The sequence below is a fragment of the Stenella coeruleoalba genome (genome assembly GCF_951394435.1).
Source record: "Stenella coeruleoalba genome assembly, chromosome: 2".
Lineage (NCBI taxonomy): Eukaryota > Metazoa > Chordata > Mammalia > Artiodactyla > Delphinidae > Stenella > Stenella coeruleoalba.
The window spans coordinates 90,152,062-90,167,222 of NC_137147.1; the positions used below are offsets into that span (position 1 = coordinate 90,152,062).

Here is a 15,161-nt window from a genome sequence, read left to right on the forward strand (position 1 = left end):
TTAATATTCTGAGTTTGTTGTGGGCTGTCTAGTGTCTAAGGGCTCTGTTGAACAAGAGAAGAATCAGTGTATTAGGGTAATACATTTACATAATGAGGTTTAAAAAATGTTTAGTACATCTTTGAGCAGAAATCATCACCTTTTTCTTGGATGCTGTTTCATTGTGCCCATGCACCAATCTCAGCCTAAAGGAAGAGGCAGAGGGGAGAAGATTGAAGGCCCTGATCTAGGATGGAATCAGGGGAATGGGAGCCCTTGGGAAAGGCCCATCCGCGGTATATAAATGTATAGTTTTAATTCCCCAAATTGCTTAGACAGTTTGCCCACATGTATCATGCTAGCTTAAAGTTCACGGCCCACACCACAGGGGGCAGACAGTGCTGAGCACATCCACTAACTTCACAGGGACAAAAATGAAAAGCGACAGCAGCTTCCTGAGAGCTCTGTGAGCTGACACATTAAAACCTGCCTACTGGCAACAGCTGAAGTGGTGGAGTGGCGATAAGCACTCCGAGTGTGATGTTTTGCGAGCAACAGTTTTAGCAGCCTGCTTCTCAGAAGTGGAATGTGCTAAAAACGCCCAGGCCTGAGGTTTACCTCAAAGAGCCAAACTTGAGGTCATGAAGAATAACTTTCAGAAAAGTTAGATAACTTCTGCAATACCAGCAATTTAACCTTTTAGCCTCAGAACTAGCAATGAACATGTGGGGTTCAATAAATTGATGACATAAAGAAAAACACACGTATTGTTTTTAACGAACTATGGTCAGCCTGGGGTGGATATCCGTCAGTCAATAGGTCAGAAATGACATTGGCTCCCTCTCTCCAAGGGAAAGATTTGAGAATTTTATGAGATGCGGAGAAGACGCTATTTGATGTATAATGAACCCAGATGGAAATTAAACAGGTATGAGTTGAAATCTACTGTTAAAGTCCAGCTGGATCTCTCTTTTGCTGACGCCCATAATTATGGTCCTAATGGTTTCTGTTTTCTTTTCATCTCCTAAAGTACAGTTTTGTTGACGTGTTCCATTACTGTCAGAGGTGAGGGCTTTGAGTTAGCCAATATCATCACCCTCCATGCATGCTGCTAAGATATTAGGAATTACACAGAAATGAACTATTCACGATTTCCCCCTAAGTCTTTTTTTTTTTTTTTTTTTTTTTTGCGGTACGCAGGCCTCTCACTGCCGTGGCCTCTCCTGTTGCGGAGCACAGGCTCCGGACGTGCAGGCCCAGCGGCCATGGCTCACGGGCCCAGCCGCTCCGTGGCATGTGGGATCCTCCCGGACCGGGGCACGAACCCGTGTCCCCTGCATCGGCAGGCAGACTCTCAACCACTGCGCCACCAGGGAAGCCCTCCCCCTAAGTCTTTTGATGTATGTAATTTAGTGTGATTTTCCAGGGATAATAGTTTAGAATCATTTTTGTGTTCCAGAAGGGTAAAGGTGTAACTTAATGAATGACTCCAATGTCTCCCATGAAACTATTATATCATTGACAATGGAGATGTTTTTGCCTAAGAATATACAATGTGTTAATTAATCTAGTCAATAAATATCTAGTCATTAAGAGAGGCATAATGAAATCCCCAAGTTTTCAATCCCTAGACACATCTGTGCAAGACCAGAATATATAAACATGACCTTAAATGCTCACCAGCAAACACCGAACACCCACATGTGTGAAGGCAAGGTGAATAGAGCTCTATCAGTGAACAAAAAGTCTATAAAAACTGTAGAAGTAGAGTAGATATGCCAAAGAATAGCCCAGTTTCCCTGATCAAGGCAATTCCAGGTGGATTCACCTCGACTTTTGCTGGGAAAATCCCAGCTAATACCAGCAGTCACATTTTCATCACCTTTTTTTTGGGGGGGGGGGGTGGCGATACGCAGGCCTCTCACTGTTGTGGCCTCTCCCGTTGCGGAGCACAGGCTCCGGACGCGCAGGCTCAGCGGCCATGGCTCACGGGCCCAGCCACTCCGTGGCACGTGGGATCTTCCCGGACCGGGGCACGAACCCGTGTCCCCTGCATCAGCAGGCTGACTCCCAACCACTGCGCCACCAGGGAAGCCCCATCATCTTTTTTTGCAGCAGTACTGGTCATGCTTGCTAGTCAATGACATCAGGCTTGGCCAGATCTGCTGGCATGGAAATCCCTCTTTTATACAATACACAGCAAGCACTCACAAGCCTTGTAACATAATTTGAAGAAGACAACTGGTCTACTACTCTCTTGTTACCCTTCAACCTTACAACCTTGATTCTCTCTCCAGACGTTCAAAATGAATCAGGATGTTCCCATATGCAAGTGTACACTAAGGCTTAGAGTTTCACAATCCCCTGGTAGTTTTATAAAAAAGAAGCAGACCCAAGTGAATTTTCTAGGCTAACAGTACTTTGACCCTTGTCTTCTGGAGGTATTCCACATCTGGATCACTTGTAGCTGGACCTGGGTGGCCAGCTGTGGATGGAAGAGGCTTAGAAATTCACTCTAGAACTACTTTCCTGTGGGTGTATATTCATGTCATCTAATACCTTAGCCAGGGACCCTTTCATTGCACCAAACAGAACTCCACTCAAGATAGGCTAAACCAAGTGGGCAATTTCATTTACAGTAGCCGCTCTCAGGGATGAAAAGGTGTAGGTTAAGAACTGAGGCTGCTTGTTTGTCTCTAAGTGGACCCCATGGACTTTGACTTCTCTACTCTTCTCTTTGCAGACTGAGAAGTTTCTCTGCTTCCCCAGACTTTCGGCTTGCATGAGATTTTGATTGGCCCCAAATCTGCATGACTTCAGTCCATATTTCTTCCATTACATAACTCCATTACATAACTCCTCAGATTGTGCCCATAGACCAGTCCTGCTTCCTTCATCCTCTATTCACAAATGTTGACCCTGAATAAATATCTTGTAACCCAAACTCTGCCTCCAGCGACTCAAACCCTCACTGTGCCATTTTAGCCTGACATATATGTAAGTCCAAAGCAAGGGAACTAACCCAAATGTGAACCAGGGCTGCTCAGAAAAGACTCTCCGGAAAGGAATGACATTTCAGTTGAATCTGGGAGAATGCATATAAAATTGAGGCAGGAAGCAGAGTAAGGTAAGCACATTTCCTCCAGGTGCAGGCAATGGATTGTGCAAAAAGAAGGAGGCAGGTTCTGGGCATAGTGAGCTCTTGTCATCTGGGTCTCAGTTCAACCATCTCCTCCTCCAGAAGACCTCTTGGACCTTCTAATTTAGAGTAGCCACCTCTATGCTTGCCCAAGTCACTCTCACATCCCTTGGAAATGTTAAGAAATGCAGCTGGAAATGTAGATGGGGAATAGACCAGAAAGGGCTGAGTAGTCCGGGCTTAATTCTGAAAGCCACAGGAAGGCTTGGGGAGGTTGGATGTGCACTTCCTGTATCGCTGGAGTTGTGCCTTGGCAGCTGCATGAAGGCATTAATGAAGTGGGGTAAGAGCAGGTGACAGGAGGATCTGTTTAGCGTCCTTTGCCCTGATACAGATTTAAAAGATAATGACCAAAGGGAGGTGCGAAACACTGTGTAAAGCAATGGTTTTCAAATGTTAAAGTGCGTTTGAATCACCTGGGAATCTCATTAAAATGCACATTCTGATGCAGGAGGTCTGAGATGGGGTTCAAGACTGCATTTCCAACAAGCCTCCCAATGATGAGAGAACTGCTAGTCTCCTGGGACATCAAGAACCTCTTTGGGAAGCTATTAACCAGCAGGTGATGTGTACTGACCTAATATGAGAGGGCTACAGGTGTTCATAATTCTGTAAGGCACAGCCACACTAGGATAGCAAATGACTGGGATAGATATGCATAAGTCTTTGATGCATAGATAGTTGGAGACATGCCAGTCACAGAGATGGCTATCTCATCTCAAATGACCATAAACCTCTCCAAGTACGATATTAGGGTACGTGGTTCATTTAACGATGGCTTCATGTCGCCTGCTATTGACCAGGAACTAGATAATTTAACTACAGATGGATTGAGTAGCTTTGGGCTTCTGCTAGAGCTCTAGATTCATCACAATTTCAGCTGTTGTTAGTTCATCCAAAACGTGGTTTTCACAGGAAAAAATCCACAGCTAGACAAATTCTTCTCTCGGTTACTACTATGCAAACTTACTATTAAAGCCAATTATCAAATATACCTTCAACTGGCAAATATGGATGGGGACATCTGAGCACTTAATTATCCCACTGAAGTCAGCTATAAAACACACTTTTATTAGGGTCACACATGAGAACATGTACACCAGCCTTAAGCAGCATTGCTCACTTTCAGCCTAGGTGGTTGCTGTCTTTTTCTCTCCCCCTCCTTTACTTCCTCTCACTTCCCTCTCAGACATTAGACATTTGTTACATAGCAGAATATGGAATTCCTGGCACCTGACATTGAAACTTAAATTTTTGGAAACTGAGGTTTTTTTCTTCTGTGCCTTTAAATCTGGTCGGAGAAAACTTGGAAAAGCTACAAATTGTTAGTAAATTTTATCCTCGTATTAGGTCTTCATGCATATTGATATACTGCTGTCAAACAAAATGGACATTACCTTGCACACTGATCTACAAAATTTCATGGTGCTTTAAAACTCCATTCTACACCCACTAGTGTGTTCCCATGCACAGGTATTGCTATACTAGAATTCGGGTTCACACACATCAACATATTTTAACTTTAAAAATACGGTTCTTTAAACTAGGGACTTTGCGGGGGAGAATCCATATATTTACATACAATTATACAGTAAGAGTTTGGCTTTTAGTTTTTAATTGTCTCTTCAGGAAAAATGAAAAGCGTGGTCTTGCTATTCTCGGTTCACATTTGGTAACATACACTCTGTAAAGAATAAATACTTGCAGATACTGTGAAATGCCATGGGGACAGACAATCTCACACAGGGAGGGAGGACAGGAAATATTAATTATAAGGTTGTGATTCCATTTGGAAGACTCTAAGGGTAGCGTCTACATTTAGAGTGAATGTGCCGTAGGGTGTTAGTAATCTGCCCCTCACTGCTAGCCACTTCCGCTTGGATCCTGAACTTGGTTTAATTAAGATTGAACCTTGCGAACTGAACAACATATAACGTTGCTAAAAGAGCAAAATGAAAGGATCGCAGGGTTTCAGAATGAAATTAGAAATTCTATAGAAGGCTGATAGCCATTTCTGAGGCAAAAACAATACCGCAAGTGGGTTAATATATGTGAAACTGCATTGGAAATATAAAGTATTATAAATGTAGGGGATTATTACTATTATTATTTAAAAGAATGCTGCAAGAGGGAGAGAGGCCTCTTGGTGGGAGAGTCATAAATCTTGAGGATGGGAAAATAAGATAAGTGCGTATCTCTGGCAGAGGAAACAATACAAACGTGGAGAGCAAACAGGAGCCAAGTAAAACCTGTTCACCTGTCCGTCGCTGGAGTGTTTTCATGTGCACCAGTGGTATGTTAGAGGCCACTGGAGCTCAGCCGCGCTGTGGTTCACCGGGGGATTTTTTTCATTCCCACAAAATGTTTCCAGAAGACCCAGAACAAGGGCACAGAGTGTTATCATAACATTATTGCACAGTCGTCTGGGATTTGCATACTGTAATTAGTGGTAGGTTTAGTACGGGGTTAAGAAAGCTGAAACTTCAAGGCTCCCGTGAACGCGGGGAGTTGCGGGAATTGCAGAGTGTTACAGGTGGTGAGTGGAAGGCAGGTGGCACTAGGAAACATTTCTGTGTAAGCCTTTCTGGCAAATTGCCGGAAGAGATCACAGAAGAACGGGTCCTGAATTGCCAGGGCTTCAGGCAATTGTTGTGATTTTTCTTTTCACTTGAAATAAATATGTACCTCCATACCTATTTTCGTGTTTGAAACAAAGATGAGACTGGATTTCTTTCCTTTGATTCATCTATTTTCATACAACATGAAGTTTACTAAAATTTGACCTGTCAGCCTTTCGGTAGAAACTAAAATGCCCACAATTCGAATTTACCAATCAGTCATCAAATCCTTAGACAGCAAATACATTAGTCAATAGACCGCTTAGAATGGTCTAGATGTGTTGCTCACAGCACCTGGTGCAATACCCTGGGGGGTCGGGGGGGCATCACCCTGACATCACTGCAGGGCTTGGTTCTCGGGTCACATACTCAGTCAAGGCTTATTCGTTTTCCCTCCATTTCTCCTCACACATCCAACATCTACCTATTTGCCAGCCCTGCTATCAGTGTTTTTTAGATACACTTTCACGACAACCCTAAAAGATAGGTATTAATATCACTGCCATGTTAGCGAGCCCAGGAGCAACCACATAGCTGGTGTTTGGTCTTGATGTAAAGCAGGCGGTCTGCCTCCTGAAGCAGACATCTGAAACCACTGGCTGCACCACCTCAGTGAACTGAAACTCTAGTAACCTCCTACTGGCTTCCTTTCTCCAGGGCACCTTGGTTCCAATCCATGCATTAAACCAGTGGTTCTCAACTAGGGGTGATTTTTTACCCCAGCGGATATTTGGCAAGGTTGGAGACATTTTTGAGAGTCAAGACTGGGGAGGTGCTATTGCATCTAATGGATAGAGGCCAGGGATGCAGCTAAACAGCCTACAGTGCACTAGGCAGCCCTCGCAATAAAGAATTATCCAGTCCCAGGTAGCAGTAATACCAGTTGAGAAACCCTGTGTTAATAAATCAATGCCATAAACCATCTCAAATACATCATCCCTCTGTAGTGACTCCTTATTCATTGCTAGATCAAATTGACAAGCTTTGGACTTGAATTCTCTGCCTCCTTTAAGAGGGCCTTTTCTATTTTTCCACTTTTATTTTTTAAATTCTGCCACCACCATCTCCACCCCAATACAGCCTGTAGTCTGTACACTGACCCAAGAGACTAAAAACCTGGGCTTTGCTCCTGGCTCTGTCACCACCAGTACATCAGGTAGCCTCTCTAGGCTGCGGCTTCTCATCTGTGAAATGATGGAATTGGGCTAAAGGATCTCTTGGACCCCTTCCAGCAGAGATACTTGCTCTGGTTTCCCTCAACGGGAAGAGGCATTCAAAGAGGAAGGTCAATCTCTTTGCCTAGCATGTGACTGATAACCAGGTTTGTTCCTAGAGCAATCAGGACCAGAAATACAGCAAAGACAGAGACTAAGGCTGCAGGCAGGAGTGGCAAGAGGTCCAGAGCCACAGGGATGAGGCAGAATGTGAACCAGAACAAGACAAAAAATTTTGCAGTGAAGGTCATGAGCAAAGAAAGAATGAGTCAAGTAAGAATGATGGAGGCTCCTTCTGAGCAGGTGTTAGACCTGCATTGCCCACCATGCGTCAAGGTTGAAGGTGGCCTCTGTGGGGTCTGCACTGCACGTGGCACTGCCAAGGTGACAAGGATGGGGGAGCTCTTCTCAGAGGTACTGGGATGTGATGAGTGGTGACAACAGGACCTTGGTTTAGTGATTAAAACACTCGCTGACGCCCCCACCAGAGTCAGACTCAGTGGGTCTAACCAGCAGTAAATCCTAGCCCCACGCACTGTCCAGTTCTGTGCTGTATTATCCTTTCAGAGACCCCCTACTGAGGCCCCCTGAATGGAGGCCTCCATGTTGGCTTCTGGCCACTTCACTGCCATTACCCAAGGATGAAGAAATTCTTCTCTTTATTTCTCTGTGCCTCCGTGACCCTGTGCCTTCCTTGGTACCTTTCCTTCTTTGAGAGTCTAGATCACGATACTCTAAACAACTGGGGTTTGTTTGTTTGTTTATTTTTGTGTACGTGTGAAACAACCTCGGATGTTCAGAAAAAGTTCAAGAACAGCACAAGAATGGTTTTTTCTGAACCACTGAAGAGTAACTTGTTAACATGATGCCCCATCACTCCTGAATGCTTTAGGATCTAATTCTTACAAATAAGGACCTTCTCCTATGTGACTCGATACAACCATCAAAACCAGGAAAGTAAAAAAAAAAAGGAAAGTAACATTGATACCTAGCACCATCTTATTCTCAGATCCATTCCAGTCTCACCTGCTGTCACAGTAATGTCCTTTATAGCAAAATAAACCAGCCTGAAATCACAAGTTGCATTTAGTTATCATGTGTCATTAGTGTTCTTTAATTTGAAACATCTGTTCAGTCTTTTATAACTTGGACATTTAAAATTACAGACCAGTTATTTTGTAGACCGGCCCTCAATTTGGGGTTGTTAGAGGATTCTGTATGATTAGATTCCGATTATGCATCTTTGGTTTTGACAGGAATGACAACACAGTGATGCTAGGTTCTTTTCACTGCATCCTATTAGGTGGCACATGATTTCAATTAGGGAGCAACATGATTTAACATCACATTACTGATGGTCAAGTGATAATCAGCTGATCAGTTGTCTGCCAGTTCCAGTGTCTGCCAGCTTCTCCACTGCAAATTTACCTTTTTCCTTTGTATTTAATAAGTATTTTGTAGGAAGTTACTTTGAGCCTTGATTTCTACTCTTCATCAAACTTTCAACCTGTTCATTGGCTTACTGATATCAGCATGGACTCACAGATGCCTCTTCTATTCAGCGGTTTATATTCCATTATGATCATAATTTATTTAGATGCTCAAATTGTCCTAGCTTTGTTCAATGGGAGTCCCTCAGGCTATGTTCTGTGTCCTTTGACATGTCCCCATCATTCATCGGGCACATCAGTACTTTCTGGCACAATGCAGTGTTCCAGGATTACTTATACTTTCTCTGTCCCATTTCTGGGGCTTCTTCAGGGATCCGTTTGAGTGGAGAATGGCATTTAGTTTCCAAGATCTAGACATCTGCTGTGTTTATTGCTATTGGGCTGCTCTCAGACTCTCTTTGTGACTAGAGCTAGAGAAGATCTGCATGTCACACCTTTACACCCAATTGTATATATATCTATCAAAAACTATGATTTCACATCAATATCTCCAATTCCAATCTAACACCACCGGGTTCATTCTAATTTTTTTCTCTTTTCGTATTTGCAACTACCTTCTCTGACAATGAGAAATCTTGCTCCTATCATCTTTAAAACATTTAGTTATTTGCTCAATCCCCCTGTCTGTATCTAACATCCTGTTGCTGCTGGATTAATTCCCCTCTGCTGCGTGGATGCCTTCTTTATCCCATTCAGGCTCTGACTCCACGTGCTGGGCTGTACCCGCCTCTTCCCCCTCACACACCCCTCACTCACACAGATGTCCTCCTCCTGTCTCAGGCTCCAACAACCCCATATCAGGCCACCGCTGATGCTGCCGCCCTGCAGATGCTCTTCTCACTCTGTCCAACCACCAGTACTGGCTCGTCCTGTCCCAGCCATGCACACACATAGACAGTGTCCTTACTCTTTTCAGGCTCTGACATCCGGCACCACACACACCCAAAAGCATGACTTCCTCACCTCACTGAGTCTCTGATACCTCTGCACAGGAAACTCCCTATCCTGCTGTGGCTTTGATGGCCTACACCACGGCTTCCACCACCCTCCCATTGGATGCCCTCCTCACCCTAAATGGGCTACAATGCCACACCAGGACTCCTCCTACCCTGCGGATGCTTATAATGGCTTTTGGATTGAAGTGTTTAGAAAGAGAAGGGATGTGAAGGGAGGGGGCAGAGAGGAAAGAGGAAGAGAATCACTGCTCCTTTTATTACTTAAAAATGGCACAGGGCGGGGCTGGGGCGTTGTGTGCACTCCCGGGTCAGCCAGCGCTCAGTGTAAAAAGCAAACCACTCCAGGTACTTTAAACAGTGGGTATTTAGGTAATTGGATACTTACAGGTTCGTTGGAGGATGCAGCAGCAGATTCTAGTCTGAGCCTTTGGGAATGATTTCTGGAGACATGCAGGACTGGGGCTGCTGTGGGATCGCGCTGCTTGGAGCCCAGAGCTGCCACCCTTTCCACAGCAGTGTCTAGGCACCTTGAAACCTCGAAAGGACACCTACAAATGTTATCCACATATCAGGGAGTCAAAACAAGAGAGTTGCTGCTACCACCTCTGTTTCTCAACCTCCAGGAAGCTGGAGAATAAATTCCAGAAATTGCCACAGATAAACCACAATCTTCCTAACCGATGGCAACAACCTGAAGCTGATCCTGTGTTTCTTACTTCTGTTTTCTAAGTCACACAAGTGCATCTCTTGGGCAGAAACTCATTCATCCAGGGCTCTAGCTTGAAAAGTTTTGGTAGATGTTTTCGGTTCATGTAAATGTGTTTTGTTTTGTTCCTTAGAGTTTGTTTGCTTTTTAGATTTCCAATCTATTCAAATAGAAGGAGGGTGAAATGGAGATTGAGTGTCCAATCCCAGGAAATTCCCTCTCTTATTATATCCAGTTATTTATCATGTTAGGGGATCTATGTTTTGCATAAACCTAATGAAATATTAACATTTTAATACACAAAATATTCAAATCTTTTTGTGAGTGTTCCAAATATATACATTATTTAATTTCTTAAGTCAATATCTATATTTTCTTTTCAAGTCAAACAGAAAATATTACCAAGAAACTCCAAACCCTGCTGTGGCCACCGGGATATAGCCTGTGTCCACTCCTTATTTGGCTCCCTTTCCAGGTTTGCTTTTGGCCACCCAGCCTCCTAATTCATTTCCCAATCAGTGGCCTTCAGATCCCACTTCTCTTTTTACCATCAGTTTTCTTTTTTCTTTCACATTTTCCCTCCATCCTCTTAGACTCTTCTTCCACTGGGTTTCTTTTTCAAGTTACCACCCACTCATCAAGCAACACACACAAACAGGAACAAGATTTTACTTTACTGTTTCTTCTCCACATTTTATGGCTCACCATTGGCATGAAAACATAGGTCCATTTAGGTTTAACAAACTGTAATTGACTTTGCCTAAGGCAGTCAAGTAAGTTATTCTCCATAACAGTATTTAGTCCCAGGATGCCAGGGGTTGAAGATGCTATCCTGTGTTCCTCCCTGATACCCTCAAATCCCTCTTACCATTTTGTGCACCACTGCCTTCCTGTGTGTTTTCACTTCCAGTAGCCAGCATCTCTTTGCTGCATCTCTTTGACAGAGGGCTGCCCTCAGGCTGCTGGAACCCACACTGCCTAAAGGCATGGAGGGTGGAGAGTCAGTAGTGCCTGGAAAAGTCTATGTTCTTTGTAGGGCGCGGTCAGCTAACTGCTACGCGGCAGGAAGCTGAAATAAGCTGAGTCATCCTTCCTGTGGCCACTGCGCTTGCGCTAAGTATACTAATGAGGTTTTAAAGTAGCGACCTATCCGATGCTGGCTCACAAATCGCACCATCGGCGAAAGCCAATCACAGAGCGACACATGTTCTTAATCCCTATATAAGCAGACTGCTATAGGATTGCGGGGTCTTCCTTCCATCTTTCTTCAACCAAGCTGTGCTCCAATAAAGTGTGATACGAGAAGAATCTTGTGTGTGGCGGCTCGTTATTCTGCCGGTCAGAAACGGCTCGCCGCAGTTCTTTCCCTGAGCACCTTCAACAACGACTGAGAATGGGGAGGAATAAATAAATACTCCAGCTCCTTAGGCCCCTGATTGGGTGGCTGTGAGGTATGGCTGCAGAGCAAGCCTATCTATACTATAGTTACCTTCCATTCGACTTTGCTTGATATCTCACATCTGTCTGGCCTCTTTTCTGTCCCAGGCCCACTTCCCTGTTGCCTTGTTGTCTTTTATTGGAAATACTTCTTAATAAATCATTTTCACATGAACCCTCAGGGGCTGATTCTGAAGAATCCAATCTAAGACACTTGGAGAGACTGAATCCAGTCTTTTAGTTCCCTTCCAAAACAGGGTGTTGTGTAAGCATACATACTGCTAATGGCTCTACTTCTATCAGCATGGGCTTATTTAACAGTTACCATTTCTATTTGGAGGACCTTTGTATCATCCATTGAAACTATTATCAACACTTGCAAAACAATAAGAGAGGTTAACAAGAGTCTCAATTTGCACATGATTTTCTTTTTTGAAAAAATCTTATTTTCTAATGAGCTTATAAAAATGAAAAACCTTCAACTTCTCTAGAAATAAAGTAATACAAAGTATAGCCAAGAAAGAATGCTATTTCTTACTTATCCAATTAACAAAGATTTTGAAAATTATCTTATTCTGGCAAAGGTGAGGTGAGATACAGTCATACGCTCCTGGTGGGAGTGTAAATTGATACCACCTCCCGGAAAAGCAATTTGTCAAAATATGTCAAGAGTCTTACAGATGTTCCAGCACTCTGGCTCAATTTATTCACCTTCTGGAATCTATCCTAAAAAAAAAACAAGTTTGAAATTTTGGATAAAGATTTATGCACAAAGATGCTAGCTTTCTTTCTTAATTTCTTTCTCCTTTCTTTCTTTCTCTTTCTTTCTTTCTTTCTTTCTCTTTCTTTCTTTCTTTCTTTCTTTCTTTCTTTCTTTCTTTCTTTCTTTCTTTCTTTCTTTCTTTCCTTCCTTCCTTCCTTCCCTCCCTCCCTCCTTCCTTCCTTCCTTCCTTCTTTCTTTCTTTCGTCTCAACATTCTCTACAATAACCATGTATTAGTTTTCTCATGAAAAAACATATGCTTTAAATCATCACAAGTTGTCTACTCCTTGAACATTTCCAGGACACACACTCTTGAACCATGCTTGGTTTTATTTTATTTTTTTTCTTTATCCTCATAATACCAATTTTAAGGTCTACTTCAAGAGGAAGCTTTCCTATAAACAATTCATTGAAAGGCAGGTGATATTCTATATTAAGCTCTAAGGAAATGTCTTAGATACCCTCTGGGTACACAGTCCTCTTTGTGTATGAGTCTCTCTATCGCTCTTTCTTCATTATACATTTATATGGAAAGAAAATTTGTGGCATTTTTAAAGTGTTCCCCCATTCTGAGTGCCTATCCTGTCACAAAAACCATAGGAGATATCATGTAAGTCACACAATCCACCCAGAATGTTCTCTCAACCTTCACATCTGCCAAGAAGAAAGCAAGGGAGGAGAGACAATGAACCAGGAAACACAGAACTTGAGTTAAAAAAAAAAACAGTAATGAAACAATAAATACGGTAAAAAATAACACATAAAAAATAAAATCAAAACCCTATTCCATTATGGGGTTCATCAAATTTTCTTATGGAGTATGAACATTGTAAGGAAATCTATGTTTTGTTCCTATTTAACACTTAATAATCATCAATTAAATAATATCTGTATATGATGGAAAAGAGATTTTTCTATACTATAATTCTCAGGCTTCTAGTCTAAGTAAGCTCCCTGGTTCCACACCCTCCTACGCCATCTCAGAAAAGGATCAAATAGTACAATATAAACCTTAAAAAATAATAAAAGATTATAATGAAAATTGCCTTCTTTTCCAATTCTATATTCATTGCATACGTACTCTGATTCTCTGGGTAGATAGAAACAGTTGACTATAACGTTTTAGACATGATTATTAATAGATACAATGTGTCATCAATGATTGAGACAAGAGGACAATAAGAGAGGAAATAGCAATGTCAGGTAGTGAGTCCCTGAAGTGGGAGAGATGCTTAAAAGAAAGGATCAGGGAACAGGATGAGATAAATGCAGGAAAATGAGCTACAGCGGGTGGCCAGGAAGTCAGCAGCTGATGTTTAAGTGTGGCCAAGAGAGGGGAGAGGAGAGAAAGTACTGAAGGGGGACTTGAGAGATCGAGGGGGCCTAGGGAGAAAACTGTGTTCAAAAGGTCCTGGGAAGTAATCCAAGGAACTGTACACTAGTTTAACAAGGTCCCAGTGGTTGCTAAGAGCGGTGATTTGGCCGGAGTTGAGGGTTGAGCTTGGAACCCTATAGAAAAGAACAAATAATCTCAGTAAAGGCCAGTGCTAAGATTCAATTGTCTGACCCAGAGGAGAGACAGGGAGAAAAGAGAGAGAGAGAGAGAGAGAGAGAGAGAAGAGAGGTTGCTCACAAGTTTAACCTGAATCAGTCTAAAGGCTGGGTCCGTGTGATTTGCCTTTTCTCTAGGAGCCTTTGGTGGCCAATATCAATATTTCTTTGGCCTCTTTGGTTTGGGGGCATCTATGAAAAATAGGCGATGCATGATGAAAAGTAGAAGTGACAGTGAAGTTTTCTGGAACTCTGAAACCCAACATCACAGGGAGAGTGATGAGTTTTCTTGTGCAATGCCCTGGGATGGTGCCCAGAAACTGTATAAATGATCACTTTCAGCCAGCGGTGTGTTAGCAGGGCAGGAAGGGGCCTTGAGAGAACGGGTGTGTGATGATGCTCGGAGCCGCCTGGGTTGCCTTTCCCAGGCCACTCAAGGGGCCTCATCTATAAGCTGGAAACAATTTTTTCCTGATGGGAGCGTTGAAGCCAAGACTTTTTGTTCTTCTGGTTATAATTAGAAATGAAGAAAATGCTCTATGCCCTTGAGCAATGCCTGTTTGAGAGGGCCTTACCAACTCTCCTTTCACAGTCTTACATCCCAGGAAAAGGAAGCAGAACTTAAGAGCTGTGAGCAGAAATGTACCCACTTTCAGCTCTCACCTGGCTTTGCTGTCAGCATATTTAAATGAACATTTAGAGCTGGTCCTCTATCTCCTTGACCAGGCCCCTCAGTAATCTCCCTGCTTTCTCCATCAATCAAAGGGAATTAGAACATTTGCCCTAGAGACAGGGAGTGCAAAGAAATTCATTCAAGCCTTTGCAAGTACGGTGTTGTAACTCCAGTGGAGTTTGATGCTAAGGCCTAGCAGTGGTTTGCCAAACGGAGGTGTCAAGCTGTGTAAAGATGAAAAGAGATAGGCCCTAGGAGATCTGTGAAGAGAGTGAGAAAACACAGAAGTTGAGATTCTTCTATTTTTACCTGGCAGTCAGGTGGCTCATCCTGGGGCAAGCTCCCAGGCAGGCAGAGGCCCAGGTCTCTCGCCAGGAATCCCATTTGTAGCTTCCTGGTATCATTATCTATTACAGAGGCAGCTATTGAGGGTGCCTTGCTGAGAAGACCTGCTGTGGGATTAACTTTGCATGGGGAGTCACAAAAGGGAGAGAGCGGTTTCGACATTTTCTCTCTGAATTTGTGCTTGGCTTCTTCCACAAATTTCAAGGCAAGTTTGCCATCAGTATTTTCCTAATTTCTCCTTTCTTCTCCCTGTCCGGTCCTGCCCATGCC

General features: G+C 43.1%; 1 protein-coding gene across 8 annotated transcripts in view; it reads right to left on the minus strand.

The window, feature by feature from the left end:
- LOC307181968 (uncharacterized protein) overlaps positions 1-15,161 on the minus strand; it is a 192,283-nt gene that overhangs the window by 27,354 nt on the left and 149,768 nt on the right. For 5 of the 8 annotated variants that reach the window (XR_013827088.1, XR_013827089.1, XM_079912957.1 and 2 more), the window contains exons 7-8: positions 10,992-11,101; positions 9,803-9,965 (exon numbers count right to left, since the gene is read on the minus strand). Coding sequence is in view for 5 of the 8 variants with exons in the window: in XM_079912957.1 (XP_079769083.1) it covers positions 9,803-9,965; positions 10,992-11,101 (273 nt within the window). In the remaining 3 variants the exon portion in view is untranslated. The remainder of the gene's footprint in view (positions 1-9,802; positions 9,966-10,991; positions 11,102-15,161) is intronic. The other 3 variants (XR_013827087.1, XM_079912959.1, XM_079912956.1) reach the window with 1 other exon arrangement.